The following is a 15,606-nucleotide window of genomic DNA, read 5'->3' on the forward strand; positions in this document are numbered from 1 at the left end:
CATGTCCAATCAATTGAATTTACCACAGGTGGACTCCAATCAAGCTGTAGAAACATCTCAAAATTGATCAATGGAAACAGGATGCACCTGAGCTCAATTTCGAGTCTCATAGCAGAGGGTCTGAATACTTATGTTAATATGTGGAAAAAGTCAAGGGGTCTGAATGAACTAAGTTGTAATATGGCTTTTTTCCTTGCTTCCCCAGTGATTTTACCCATGCACCGTTACTGGTTGAGTAGCCTAGGCCCTATGGGGCCTCGCCCTATTGTCTTTGTGGATGCAGCATCAGTTGTAATTTTCTGTAATTCAACAATCAATTATCCACATTGCAATACATGGATAAACATTCAATTGACCACATTTAACAATTTAATGTGTGATACTCTGGGATTTCTCTATATTTTTTTTTTTTTTAATGGTTTAAACTGTACAAATGCTTTCACCCCAAAATCGATCAAATATATCTATGTAGCTACACTCCCGAGTGGTGCAGCAGTCTAAGTCACTGCATCTCAGCGCTAGAGGCGTCACTACAGACACCCTGGTTCGAATCCAGGCTGTATCACAACCAGATGTGATTGGGAGTCCCATAAGGCGGCGCACAACTGGCACAGCGCCGTCCAGGTTTGGCTGGTGTAGGCCGTCATTGTAAATAAGAATTTGTTCTTAACTGGCTTACCTGGTTAAATAAAATATTTTTTTTAAGTTACACTTTCCATGTTACCTCCGTTTACCACAAAAGGGCACTATTGTCAAGGAAACAGTTGGATAGGACTAAATACTGTATTACTTTACCCCACAGGCTATATAGCAGCAACATTTTAATCTGCATTTTAAGTATATATCACCATATGTGAAACATATGATAGTAAGAAACCCCATTTGTATTGATAGAGAAATACAGGATAGTATGGAAGGGGTTCTTTACAGTTGTATTTCAGTGCAACAATCAGATCACATACAGACAGCATCCAGACTTTCCATGCGGAATTATATTATGGATGGCTCTCACAGCCAAACATGTATACATGTCCTTCACAAGGTCAATCAGCTACACAAGTATTTACAATAAAGCAATTTCAGGTCTGATCATCAACAAAAAGCTTTGCTTTTCACTACATACGATAAACTTCTGAATTCAAACACTAATGTTCTTAAATGCATTTTGATTGGACGATTGAGTAAAATAGTAGAACTGAAATAGTCTCCTGTGGGTATTATATGTTGATTCTTCAAATACCCCCCTTTTTAGAAATTAAGCATGATTGGCATGTTTCTACTGGTCATTGTTTACATACGACTGGTCTCCTGGTGTTCATAAACATTTTAACAGACAGAGGCAGGATATAAAATGCTGCTCCGCTACAATGCAGCAGCCCCAGAACTGACCAGAGTTTTCAGATCTGACATTACTTCCTGAGGAGGATACACAGGGGACGAATCAGGAGTTGGGGTTTTAAAAATGACAATTTAAAAGTAAGCAATGATTAGAGGTATCAAATCAAATAAATCCGCAAGCAGCAAATCATAATTTTGGCCAGTAGAATAGTCAAATCAATACATGAAATCAAAAGTCCCTTAAAGATGTCGCAGTTACAGAAAGGAGGAAATATTAAAAGAAATGACATTGTCTCTACATCTGTTCAACATAAACTTATAGGGTGGTCTGAGGGTAGGCAATGTGGGGGGGATTGGAAGTTGAGGGTTTGTCTATAGAGAGCTAGGGTATTGAGGAGGTAGGTGGTTTTTGGTGTAGGGGGATGTAAAGAATACGCTAGAGGACTCTGTGTTGGGGGCTGGAGAAGGGTGAGGTGAAGCAAGGTTCTGGGTGTACAGGGAGAAAGGGTACTGTGGATGGTTTTGGGTTTTGGGCGTTCTAGGTGTACGAGCAGACGGTTACAGTGATTTCTAGGACTAAATGGGTGTTGTGTGGAGCATGTTGGATAATACAAGGGCTCTACAGGAGAGGTGGGTTCTAGGTGTAGGGGGATGAAGGGTACTGAGGATGCCACCAGTCCATGAGTCTCACGCTGTGTACAGGGTCCAGCACCACCTGTGTCCCCCCCTGCTCCCCTTTCCTCCTCCCCTGCTGGAGGGGAGAGTCCTGGAACACCAGACGCACTCTGTGGTGACGCATGTCCGCGTTCACATTGATGTTAAACTGGAGAGGGAACAGAGACACAGAGTGGGTTAGACAGGAAGGAGGCACAGGTTCCCCTCTCCTAAAACAGGCCCACTATGAGTTACAACCACATTATGTGACTTTAACAATACAACTTCATGGATGGAGACAGAGTCTTTTCAGAGTAAAAACCAGGATGAGTCAGTGGTGTACTGACCAGGGAAAGGGTCATCCCCATGACAATTGAGGTGAAGATGAAGTTGAGGGTGGTGACCTGCAGCAGGTAGCAGTCTGAGTCTGGGTTGGCATGGACCTCCTCATACTGACGGGGCAGCAGCAGACCCCGGGTGGCACTGCCAGCCTTACACCTCATCGCCTAGAGAGGCACACACAAACTATGGTATCCTTCATTACAATTAAATGTTTTACTTCAAATTTAAAGTAAACATGTTTCACTAGTGTACTTCAGACAGTTCGGCATGAATACATACCGGCTTCACAAACTTGAAGTTGAACTCCCACATGGGCTCAGGTCGAGTGCCCACAACCTTATTGACCCAGAACAGCAGACACTGCAGAGGAGAAAACAGGTAAAACATCTCTTAGCATTGGATTGCACAAGTGTCAAGTGCACATTAAAGCCAGAACTTGATGGATCAGGATTAGGGAGTTATAGTACAGATCAATTGATCAGACCCTCTCAGGATCCGAATAAGGCGAGAACCTAAAAAAACTCCACACACCATACAGTTCTATGGCACAACCGCTAGCCTGTTGCCATCTTGATTCTTTACCTTGGAGTTAAGCAGCGTGGTGGGCGGGGACTCGGGGAGGGCGGTGCTTAGGGAGACGCGTGAGCTGAATGGCTCATACAGGTGGAAGAGGGAGCGAATCACGCGAGCCCGTAGACAACGCTTCCTTGCTATGGAGTCTGGCTGCAGACGTAACGGCAGGTAGGCATCCAGACTGTAGTGTCTATAGGAGAAGGAGAGGGAGAGGGGGGGAGGATAGAGAGAGGGGGAGGGAGGGGGGATAGAGAGATGGGGGGGATAGAGAGAGGGGGGAGGGGGGGGGGGGATAGAGAGAGGGGAGAGAAAGTGAGGGAACGAGAGAGAGGGGAGGGAACGAGAGAGACAGGGGAGGGCGAGAAAGAGGTGAAAGTAAGAGGAGAGAGAGGGAGAGACAAAATACGTAAATAAGAAAACTAGGCTCCTTCTCCTTTAGGGGCCAGTTGCCAAGGGAAATGAGCATCTGACTTTCCATGATTCAAGTCTTATCAAGAACCGCAGGAGCCCACCTAAAATATAGGTTGTGGCAATGAAAAGGTCTAACCCTACCTCTTGTAAAGTCTGGTCCAGAAGGCAGCAGTGCAGGTGACGGTCCAAGCGTTTCTGCAGATCAGAGCAAACGTACACACATCCTCTGGACGGATATAGGAAGCCAGGACCAGCCAGATATCCACTGTGTAGTCCTCCCCATCACTGCACTCACTACACTCTGGGAAAACAGATAAGACAGTCAAACGATGGGCTGTGTTTTATTCAGAAAGGTTTGTTCACTCCTATCCATCCTTGTTCACGTAAGGATCTGAAATGACTGGATAGGTGAACACAATAGCTCCAAGTTAGCCTAGTTTACAGCTTATTGCAATCACCTACCCAGTTACACTGTGTAATATCAGTTAACATGGACAGAGGGAAGGGAGCTACCCTCTGGAATGAGACGCAGCCCTCAACTCTTTAAAATGCATGACTAAAGGCGGTGTACCTTTCCTTCTCTTGTTTTTCTTCTTGCGTGCCTCTTTAGGCTGGTTCACTCCATCCTCCCCGGGGTCGTCGCTACTCTCAAGGGCGTCTCCGGTGAGGCTGGACACTGACGAGAACACCTCCTGTAGGGAACCCTGCGATGCCTCCAGACCACACAACAACTTCACTGCAGGACAAGTACAGTGGAAACTTAGTAAGCACAATAATGTGGTTTATCGATGTATTGCTGTGTGTATAGAATGGACATGCCCAAGCATTTTGATTGATGATCTTACCTTCTTTTTCAACTGCATTGGCAACAGCCTTTTTCACCCTCCCCGACTTCACAACGGCTGGGTCAGCATTGGCAAAATCAGCGACAGTCACTGCAAGAGAGGGGAGAATATGCAGTTTACCAAGAGCTCACAATAGCATAGGGTGCATCTCAATAGTACTAAACAACTTCTTGCTCCCCTCATGCCTTTTCCTGTCTGTAGTGACCTGAAAACACTTTGCATCATAAATAACTACTTGTCGATCAGTCAGTCAATCAGTCACAATTTACCCAAAATGCATCATGTATTTGATAGATAGGCTCAAACATTACTTTTCTTTATGCTCATTTCAGTGCTAAGACGGTAAGCAACCGACTGTAGACGAAAGTCAAGCAGTCAAGTCAGGGGAGCGGTGCATCAGCGACAGCAGAAAGTCAGACACGTCATCAACATCAAGGCTCAATGCATGGCAGCTCCAATTTTCCAATTCGTTTTTTCGGAGTTCCCAGTTGTCTTGAAAGCACCAAGTATGCAAGCCGATGGTCACCGGCTTGACAAAAGCGATCCGCTCGAACACGCCCTTTCACTTTTCTCACAACACAGCAGAGAAAGGAATACAATGAGAAATCTAAATACACTCAGTGGTGTGTATTCAGGGATTTATTTATTTATCCTTTGTTTAACTAAGCAAGTCAGTTAAGAACAAATTCTTATACAATGACGGCCTACACCGGTCAAACCCAGACGGCGCTGTGCGCCCTATGGGACTCCCAATCACAGCCGGTTGTGATACAGCCTGGGTGTCTGTAGTGACGCCTCTAGCACTGAGGTGCAGTGTCTTAGACCGCTGCGCCACTCAGGAGCCCCAGGGGAAGCCAGGCTTCCCCAAATATTTGACCAATAAAAATGAGCTAAACATAAATTTATATATTGTGCCACTGGTCTGAGACGATTGAAGTTCAATATGTAGCTTAGATGAAGCCTAGTAGGCTCACGTTAACTAGCTAACTTATGTGGTTAATTTTAGCCCATGCGAGGAAGTTAGGCAACCTAGCTAAAATGCTTGCTAGCCTATGAAAGTGAAAACTAAAAGCTTACTGTATAACAGAGCCATAGCCCATTTTGCCAACATGTAAGAGAGGAGGATGGTATTCAACTAGTCTACAAGTAGGGTGAGTGAATTTTAGTTTTCTTACATGTACACACTGACAAAAATCAGTACCATAGACAGCCACATGATATTTAGCAACATTGATTGGACTAAATAGTTTTTGGTATGTGTAAGTTTGTTTTCAGTGTATTAAACTAAGCATATATAGTCTTGTTGATTTTATTTAAATGTTTCATTTGAAATGGTGCTGGAATAGCAGAGGCAGTGCTCCTGTTGTCTTTGTGCCGACTTGCAACTGTGGTTATAAATCAGTATATGTTTTAGTGAACTGTCAAACATTAACTTGCTTGACCATGCTGCAGGTCATAACTTTCTTACGTGCAATGTTTGCTTTGTGGACTTAACCTGAGATGTTGCTCTCTGGTTTTGGGATTAAAAACTTTGTATTTGAATTTATAAGTTATAGAGCAAACGCAAATATCCCAACATAGGTTGTAATATGACTTTTTTTTTAAGTGACTCGGCTTCCCCAGTGATTCCACCCACGAACCCCTACTGACTAACGTTAGCTACACTGCGATGCGCCTCTGATGGGTATCGACCAAAAATAGGCCTTTACATACCTTTCTGACATTGCAAGCCTCCTGAATATGCACATGCAATTATTTAAAAAAATGTAATCAATGATGGTAATAGAATCGGGTAGTTTGATTTTTGTCCTCGAGGATCAACCCAATATGTGCACCACTGAAAGCGGATCAAAGACTTCGCTTTAGCGAGCTAGCTACCTGACTCGGAGCAGATGTCCCCGGGCCGAAATTTCAGCCGTTTTCGGTTCCCTTTCTTGGGCATGACAGTAAGAGGGGTCTGTGGCCACTTATCGAGGCTGTGTGTCCTGCCATGTCTCTATGACAAGCAGAGGTAAAGAGAAAGAGAAAAAGGTGGGACAGCAATCGAAAATTGTTCCTCCAGGATCTTCAGCCATCATGGGACTGACCCAAATGAGTTTACGTACATTAAATAACGCGAGACTTCCTTCGTTTCAGTTGTCAACGACGAGCTCATCCTTATCGAATTTGATTGGACAAGAGTGGCCATTCAGCCAATTAGATTAGCCGGTTCCCCTGAATGAAGACAGATATATTAAAGAAAGGAGGAGATAGGAATCCCATTGGATATTGAATGGAGGAACGTATAACGCCTCACCAGCAGAATGTCGAACAATCGTGTAATCGTCACGCAATCCCTTATCAAAATCAAGGGTATGATGCCGCGTTCAAAACAACTGGGAACTCGGAAATCTCTGACCTAAGTGCATTCAAACAACTGTCAACTTGGGAAAAACTAGCTCTGACTGGGAAAAATAGTTTTGAACGGTCATCCAACTAACAATTCCGCCTCGGGAATTCGGGCCTCTTTCTAGAGCTCCGACTTTCCGACTTGAAGATTACTAACGTTATGATTTGACCACGTAGGTCCCAGGTATCGTGAACGCACCAAATGTTGAAAACCCTGCCTATTCCTCGAAAGAACGTAATGTCACGATTTCAAGCTATACTATATTACAGATAACAAGTGAACTATCTCGGAAAAGATTTGATAATGTTGTACTTATTCTTTACGAAATGTATGTTCATATTGTTTTTTGCTTGTCCCAGAATCTCCCAGAATGCACCGCGCAGCCCATTGACGAGGCGTGGGCAACGTACACAACGGGCGTTAATACGATTCCAATGGAATTTTCCATCTCTTCAATAGTATCTCTGATGAAGGTTAAGTTAAATTCCCAAAATATTTTGTCATCTTAAATCTTATGAATTTATGAAGTAGCATAAGAGAGACAAGCTAGGCTACTATGAAACCATTTTTAGCTTACTGACGTCCTACATTTTATGATTTGGTCATAACATGAATCAAAACATGAATGTATAGTCTTTACAGTGCAGTAGCCTAGCCCACTACAGGAATCGGATATTGCAATATCAGCCATAGTCCTACTAGAACCTTTGAATATCCCGGATGTGTCATAGCTCAACCATACCGGCGAAAATGCAGCAGAAAATGCATCAGATGAGAAATAGATTCATGAATCGTAAATGCAACATTTATAGATATAACACAAGCCTCCAGGCGTGGTGGTGTTACTGAACAACGCACTAAGATAAGACAAACAGAAGTCAATGTTTGGAAGGGTTATGGGTGGACTATGTCCAATGGGCTATAGGCTAAGCACCCTAATGCATTTGTTTATGAATAACATCCAGTTTATATCCCAATGCGGTATTTTAATTTCCATTTAATTCCAGTTCCATAATTCATAACGGGTCCCATCAGGCAGCGCTGCGCATGACACAATTTTGGTCTCAGTCGCCAGAGCGCGCATGCACGGCGTGGCATAATAGCGCGTCGACGCGCAAGGTGGTGCTGATGTGAGGGGTTCTTCTGCCGCTAGAGCAAATGTTTTATTTTTTTATGGAGAGAGCGTTCGAAGATTTTCCGTTGTCGAAACACAATACTGAATTTGTCCATTGGTCAAAAGGGGGGAAATAAACGACGTGCGACCATGTGGATAGCTGTGGTCACATGCGGTGACATCGATGTAAATTATGCGTAAATTGTTTTGTAGAAAGCGGCGAGTTGCTCGGTTTCCGTAGCGGTAGTGGTGACAGCTGCGGGAGCTCGTGTGTGAGGGAGAGGGAGGAGTGGTGTGTGTGTCTGCTCGGTGGCGGTGTGGAGATGGCAGCGGGGGGTTGAGAAGGCGGTTGCCGCAGACATGCCTAGCTGGCTATCGCCGTCTCTCTGTGAAAGGTTATCGGCAACTGGTGTCTGTTGAACCGAAAGAGCGCCTAATAAACCTCGGAACCCAGATCAGTTGATTGGAACATGTCATCGACAGGGTCAGCGGCGGCATCACAGTGTCTCTGATCTGTCAATCAAATCACACGCACTGGAAATACATGAGTGGCGCGCGGGGTTGGGCGGATGTGCCAGATGAACCATCGCCGGCAGACGTGGAGAAAAGGTCAACAATCGCCTGATTTCAAATTCATGATTCTGGAAGAAAGTTTTTCACTAAGATCATTAGGATATCTACCCCCCAGTGCGCGCTGCACATCCCATGCCATTTTCTAATAATCGCGATCATCAACGATAAATATTCTATTTACATCAATCAATCATTGTGTTTATTAGCCAGCGGCAGCGAGTAGCCTACAGAGAACCGAGGATATCGCCCATATCATTACAGCGATACACGCCTATAGGACTGGACTGTAAGCACCAAGCAGCGAATATGATGTGCGAGGTGATGCCAACGATCACCGAGGGGGACTCGGGGGGTCCTCCCCGGGGTGGAGGGGCTCAGAACGGCTCGGACCCGGAAGCCAACTTCGAGCAACTGATGGTCAACATGCTGGACGAGAGAGACAAGCTGCTGGAGTCCCTGCGCGAGACCCAGGAGACACTCATCCAATCACAGACCAAGCTGCAGGGTGCGCTGCATGAAAGGGATGTGCTCCAGCGTCAGATCTACGCGGCTCTACCTCAGGTGAGAGAGAACAACACACACACACACACACGTATCCAATTACCTCCATAACCCAGCAGAGCTTCTGCCAAGAGGTGTGGATCTTAGGGGGTGTCCTCCCCAGACTACTGCTGTTGTGCTAGAGGAGATGATGGTCATGGTCTATAGTTAATTCTCTCTTACCACAGGGTCACTGGTTCAAGCCCCCTTGCTCTTCCCCTCAATCTCTATAATGACCTATCAATGGCAATGAAGGACAGGAGACAAGGAAAGGAGACTGTAGCTGCATCCCGATACTCCACCCTTCTGCCAAAGTGTGCATTTGCCAACTCCCTGTTATTGGTTTAAAAGCATTGGATTGGTGTAAGAAAGCATTGGATTGATGTAAGGAAGCATTGGATTGATGTAAGGAAGCATTGGATTGATGTAAGGAAGCATTGGATTAATGTAAGGAAGCATTGGATTGATGTAAGGAAGCATTGGATTGATGTAAGGAAGCATTGGATTGATGTAAGGAAGCATTGGATGGAGGGAGTTCCACCATGGAATCCACAGGTTGGTATTTATTGTAATGAATCTTGTCCTGGAGGCAGCTCCAGTGGTCACTAGCTGGCACAGCCATATTTAAAATAAAATAAATAAAAAGTTAAACATTTATTTAACTAGGCATGTCAGTTAAGAAAGAATTCTTATTTACAATGACGGCCAAACCCAGGCGACGCTGGGCCAATTGTGCATCCTATGGGACTCCCAATCACGACCAGATGTGATGCAGCCTGGATCATTAAAATAATTAAAATATGATTTAAACATTACCCTGATCTTAACCCTAACCTTAACCACACTGCTAACCCTAATACCTAACCCTAACCTCTAATCATGAACAAAAAGCACATTTTTGTTTTGATATATTTTTGGGATATAGCCAATTTTAACTTTGCAGCTAGCCCATCTAATGGAAATCGCTCAGTTCTGCCTCCAGGGCAAGATTCATGACATCAAACGTCAGTCTGCATGAAATCTATGATGGGTAGTTTGCAATGGCACAACGGTAGAAAGATGGTGAATTAGGACATAGCCCAAACCCTCATATGCCCAATGGGGTGGACCATACTTTTCTCACCAATGATTTTGAAAAAACTTCTACTCAAAAACTGGAAATCAAATGATCCTCCGTCACTTCGACAGTGGATGAATCAAATGTATTATTTTTGATATATTGAAAAGGTGTGGACTACAGAGAAAAATGAAGAGTGCAATATGAGGCCATCTAGAATAGAGTGCTACAAGCACTGGAAAGGTGCAGGGGATGAAGGTTGAGGGGGACTGTGGTTGAGACATACGCATGGTTGAGGTGGGAACATGTGCGTCTGAGAAGGTGTGATGTCAATCATGTTTGTTGAAATTTGTCTGTGTCTGTTTATTGTATTTTGTTTATGTATGGTTGTTATTGTAAAAAAAAAAAAAATCCTACCAAAAAATGTGTGTTTCAATTTGGAATGTGTGTTTTTGAGTTTATTGGAGAACCACACTGCTGATTTCCTTGCCATACCAAGAGGTGATGGGACCAGTTAAGAGGCTCTCAATGGTGCAGCTTTCTAACTTTTTGAGGATCTGTGGGCCCATGACAAATCTTTTCAGACTCTTGAGGGGGAAGACTGTGTTGGTGTGTGTGGACCATGATAATTCCTTAGTGATGTGGACATTGATGAACTTTAACCTCTCGACCTGCTCCACTACAGCCTTGTCGATGTGGATGGGGGCGTGCTCGGCCCTCTGTTTCCTGTAGTCCACGATCAGCTTCTTTGTCTTGCAGACATTGGGGGAGAGGCTGTTGTCCTGGCAACACATTGCCACATCTCTGACCTTCTCCCTATAAGCTGTCTCATCGTCGTCGGTGATCAGGCCTACCCTGTCGTGTTGTCAGCAAACTTAATGATGGTGTTGGAGTTATACGCGGCCACGCAGCAAACTTGATGATGGTGTTGGAGTTATACGCGGCCACGCAGCAAACTTGATGATGGTGTTGGAGTTATACGCGGCCACGCAGCAAACTTGATGATGGTGTTGGAGTTATACGCGGCCACGCAGCAAACTTAATGATGGTGTTGGAGTTATACGCGGCCACGCAGCAAACTTAATGATGGTGTTGGAGTTATACGCGGCCACGCAGCAAACTTAATGATGGTGTTGAGGTTATACGCGGCCACGCAAACAGGGAGTACAGGAGGGGACTAAGCACGCACCCCTGAGTGGCCACAGGTACTATGGTGGTCTGCTTTAAACATGTAGGTATTACAGACTGGGTCAGGGAGGGGTTGAAAATGTCAGTGAAGACACTAGGCAGCAGGTCAACGCATGCTCTGAGTACGCGTCCAGGTAATCCGTCTGGCCCAGTGGCCTTGTGAATGTTAACCTGTAATACAGGAATAGTAAAGGCCCAATGCATTACTTTTGTGAGAATTTATATATCTTTTGATGTTCAGATTTTTCAGGGGGTGCTGCAGCACCCCTACTTTTCTCAGCTATGTGCTTGCGTTACTGGACAGCTCACGGCTGGTTTTCCCTTTGTATTCCGTGATATTTTGCAAGACCTGCCACATCTGACGAGCATGAGATCCAGTGTAGTAGGATTCGATCTTGGTCATGTATTGACACGTTGCCTGTTTGATGGTTTGTCAGAGGGTGTAGTGGGATTTTTTTTATAAACGTCCAGATTAGTGTCCCACTCCTTGAAAGTGGCAGCTCTGGCCTGTTGCCTGTAATCCAAGCTTCTGGTTGGCATATGTATGTATGTTCACTGTGGGGATGACATCATCGATGCCCTTATTAATGAAGCCTGGTGACTGATGTGATAAACTCCTCAATGCCATCGGATAAATCCCGGAACGGGCAGCAGGCAGCCTAGTGGTTAAGAGCATTGGTCCAGTAACCGAAAGGTCGCTGGTTCGAATTCCAGAGCAGACTAGGTGAAAAATCTGTCTGTCCTTGAGTAAGGCATTTAACCCTAATTGCTCCTGTAAGTTGCTCTGGATAAGAGTGTCTGCTAAATTACCACTTTAAAAAAAAGATGAATATGTACAGTACCAGTGAATAGTTTGGACACACCTACTCATTCAAGGGTTTTTCTTTATTTTTACTATTTTCTACATTGCAGAATAATAGTGAAGACATCAAAACTATGAAATAACACATATGAAATCATGTAGTAACCAAAAAAGTGTTAAACAAATCAAAATATATTTATATTTGAGATTCTTCAAAGTAGCCACCCCTTGCCTTGATGACAGCTTTGGCATTCTCTGCTTGTAATTATTCCCGCACCACAAACTAGACTGTGTAGCCAGATACAGTGGGGCAAAAAAGTATTTAGTCAGCCACCAATTGTGCAAGTTCTCCCACTTAAAAAGATGAGAGAGGCCTGTAATTTTCATCATAGTTAGGTACACTTCAACTATGACAGACAAAATGAGAAGAAAAAAAACCAGAAAATCACATTGTAGCATTTTTTATGAATTTATTTGCAAATTATGGTGGAAAATAAGTATTTGGTCACCTACAAACAAGCAAGATTTCTGGCTCTCACAGACCTGTAACTTCTTCTTTAAGAGGCTCCTCTGTCCTCCACTCGTTGCCTGTATTAATGGTACCTGTTTGAACTTGTTTTCAGTATAAAAGACACCTGTCCACAACCTCAAACAGTCACACTCCAAACTCCACTATGGCCAAGACCAAAGAGCTGTCAAAGGACACCAGAAACAAAATTGTAGACCTGCACCAGGCTGGGAAGACTGAATCTGCAATAGGTAAGCAGCTTGGTTTGAAGAAATCAACTGTGGGAGCAATTATTAGGAAATGGAAGACATACAAGACCACTGATAATCTCCCTCGATCTGGGGCTCCACGCAAGATCTCACCCCGTGGGGTCAAAATGATCACAAGAACGGTGAGCAAAAATCCCAGAACCACACGGGTGGACCTAGTGAATGACCTGCAGAGAGCTGGGACCAAAGTAACAAAGCCTACCATCAGTAACACACTATGCCGCCAGGGACTCAAATCCTGCAGTGCCAGACGTGTCCCCCTGCTTAAGCCAGTACATGTCCAGGCCCGTCTGAAGTTTGCTAGAGAGCATTTGGATGATCCAGAAGAAGATTGGGAGAATGTCATATGGTCAGATGAAACCAAAATATAACTTTTTGGTAAAAACTCAACTCGTCGTGTTTGGAGGACAAAGAATGCTGAGTTGCATCCAAAGAACACCATACCTACTGTGAAGCATGGGGGTGGAAACATCATGCTTTGGGGCTGTTTTTCTGCAAAGGGACCAGGACGACTGATCCGTGTAAAGGAAAGAATGAATGGGGCCATGTATCGTGAGATTTTGAGTGAAAACCTCCTTCCATCAGCAAGGGCATTGAAGATGAAACGTGGCTGGGTCTTTCAGCATGACAATGATCCAAAACACACCGCCCGAGCAACGAAGGAGTGGCTTCGTAAGAAGCATTTCAAGGTCCTGGAGTGGCCTAACCAGTCTCCAGATCTCAACCCCATAGAAAATCTTTGGAGGGAGTTGAAAGTCCGTGTTGCCCAGCAACAGCCTCAAAACATCACTGCTCTAGAGGAGATCTGCATGGAGGAATGGGCCAAAATACCAGCAACAGTGTGTGAAAACCTTGTGAAGACTTACAGAAAACGTTTGACCTCTGTCATTGCCAACAAAGGGTATATAACAAAGTATTGAGAAACTTTTGTTATTGACCAAATACTTATTTTCCACCATAATTTGCAAATAAATTCATAAAAAATCCTACAATGTGATTTTCTGGATTTTGTTTTTCTCATTTTGTCTGTCATAGTTGAAGTGTACCTATGATGAAAATTACAGGACTCTCTCATCTTTTTAAGTGGGAGAACTTGCACAATTGGTGGCTGACTAAATGTTTTTTTGCCCCACTGTACCTGCCATAAGGTTGAACGTACGTATCGTTAGGACTATAAGAAAATCCATACGTAAATTGTTAGCGTCGTAAGAAAAGCCATGCGTGAAACATGAATAGATCTGTAAACGTACAAACCCTACGTTACGACTATGAATGAACACTTATTCATTCAATTCTTACTTTGTCTCCCTTCACTCAGTTACACATTTTTTTAATACGTACAAACTTTTGTCAGTAATGTGGCATCTGCAAAGGACATGAACCAAACGTAGCTAGTTGAAGTTAGCCAGTCAGTCAAGCAACTTCAGACCAGACAGAGTTGCTTTGCAGCTTCAGGTTTCATTTCCAAAATAAAAGTCTAGAGCTTGTTTTAGAACTGCGTTCAATAACACTGTTATACCAGTAGATGGCGTAGTATTGGCTTGGGCCTTCAGAAAATGACTTGTGAGAGAATTAAACTATAAAGCCACAGAAGAGCCTTGTCTAGGGCAGGTATTCCCAAACTGAGAGAGACCCAGAGATATGCCCATGCTGTAAAGATACACCTAGTGGACTGAAACTTCACTGTTGTAGGCATAATACAGTTAGTGCTATCTAGACTTGCGCTGGCAAACACATCCATTACATTAGCTACCTAAATGTGAAGTAAATTGAGGAGTAATAGAGAATGGAGACCTTTAACTTGAAAACGTGCAGGATACCTCTTTCCAGTTTCCCTGACTTTTGTTTATACTGTGTTATGTTTGTTCGAGTAACACTCCTCACAGGCCATTTGCTGTTTGGTGTAGGTTTTTTTTGTTGGTGAGATGAATCTGAAAAACTCTGAAAGGTATTATTGTACTTCAGAATTGCAACACAAGATTCGTTCAAGCCTAAAATGTTAGTCTGTAATCTTAACGTGGTTTTTGTATGTTCACAGATTACATTTTACGTTTCATGTTTCACGGATGGCTTTTCTTATGATCCTAACAATTTCTGTATGGATTTTCTTACGATCCTAACGATATGTACGTTCAACCTTTTGGCAGGTATCTGGTTCCATACTAGACTACTGCAACACCATTTCCCATACCATAACCCCTCACATTGTTGCCAGAAAGGAGAGAAGATTATGTACAGATTCGCGGGGAAAAACGTGTGCTGTTTTTGGATATTTATTAGCGATTGTCAAGGTTGCACAGAAATTCCAAAATATGTTTTTAGTTCAGATTATTTGTTTGCATTATGTGATCTATAGGCTAAGAGAGTTTCATAAGCTGTTTATTAAATTGTGGAGTTTGAATAGTGTGAGAAGACAAAAACATATTTGATGAGAATCACAACATAGGTTACAATATCAATCATAGCTCAGTAGCCTACAGTGGGTGTACACGTTTCAATTACAGCATTATTTAATCTGCAGTTATTCTTCAGTTTATTCTGTTACTATTAAAATGTAAATATTATTGGTATCTTCTAATTGCAATTATAATGTATTATCTTTTAAGTAAAAGCAATCAATTCGTTTCCAAAATGTAAGTAGGTATAGCTGTCCAATAACAAGTTCTGATGGAATGGATTGTCCTGCACTTTGTAAAAACCCAGAGTGCATTGAGTGAATGTTTGAAAAAGATCTTGGTTCCTTTCTAACATAACAATGTCAATACAAAGAGGACTCAGACCACAAAATAGCTGAAGTGAACTTTCAAAGAGTTGAGTCCTCATTCAAAGGCAAGGGCAGTATGAATGCAAAGAGTACTGAGTTCCTTTTTTTTAACCCAGAGTTCACTTTGAAGACGACTGAGATCAGCTCTTTTGAAGAGTGTAATATGTGAAAACACCCTAAAAAGAAGTTGGAGAACAAGCAAAGAAGGAAAAATACAGGTACCACCAAAAAATAATATT

The 15,606-nt window shown here is 43.3% G+C and overlaps 2 protein-coding genes across 12 annotated transcripts in view; one reads left to right on the forward strand and one right to left on the reverse strand.

Annotated features, from left to right (window-relative positions):
- Positions 1 to 913: 913 nt before the first annotated feature.
- Positions 914 to 6,272, reverse strand: tmem183a (transmembrane protein 183A). 2 transcript variants are annotated; one of them, XM_071335474.1, is made up of 8 exons: positions 6,042 to 6,272; positions 4,164 to 4,253; positions 3,890 to 4,031; positions 3,460 to 3,619; positions 2,917 to 3,097; positions 2,614 to 2,694; positions 2,340 to 2,498; positions 914 to 2,161 (listed from the first exon to the last, which is right to left on the reverse strand). In XM_071335474.1, exons 2-8 carry the CDS (start codon positions 4,179 to 4,181, stop codon positions 1,976 to 1,978), a joined length of 927 nt encoding a protein of 308 aa, XP_071191575.1. In that variant the 5' UTR covers positions 4,182 to 4,253; positions 6,042 to 6,272; the 3' UTR covers positions 914 to 1,975. The 2 variants fall into 2 exon arrangements, with proteins under 2 accessions (XP_071191575.1, XP_071191573.1); XM_071335472.1 differs by having other exon boundaries at positions 3,890 to 4,054; positions 6,042 to 6,271.
- A 1,350-nt stretch (positions 6,273 to 7,622) lies between these two features.
- The window catches only part of ppfia4 (PTPRF interacting protein alpha 4), a 110,694-nt gene continuing 102,710 nt past the window's right edge, over positions 7,623 to 15,606 (forward strand). For 4 of the 10 annotated variants that reach the window (XM_071335466.1, XM_071335469.1, XM_071335464.1 and 1 more), the window contains exon 1: positions 7,625 to 8,800. In XM_071335466.1, coding sequence (XP_071191567.1) covers positions 8,546 to 8,800 — 255 coding nt within the window. In that variant the 5' untranslated portion in view covers positions 7,625 to 8,545. Of the gene's footprint in view, positions 8,801 to 15,606 lie in introns of all 10 variants that reach the window. The other 6 variants (XM_071335462.1, XM_071335471.1, XM_071335468.1 and 3 more) reach the window with 5 other exon arrangements.

The sequence above is a fragment of the Salvelinus alpinus genome, chromosome 12 (assembly GCF_045679555.1).
Source record: "Salvelinus alpinus chromosome 12, SLU_Salpinus.1, whole genome shotgun sequence".
Classification (NCBI taxonomy): Eukaryota; Metazoa; Chordata; class Actinopteri; order Salmoniformes; family Salmonidae; genus Salvelinus; species Salvelinus alpinus.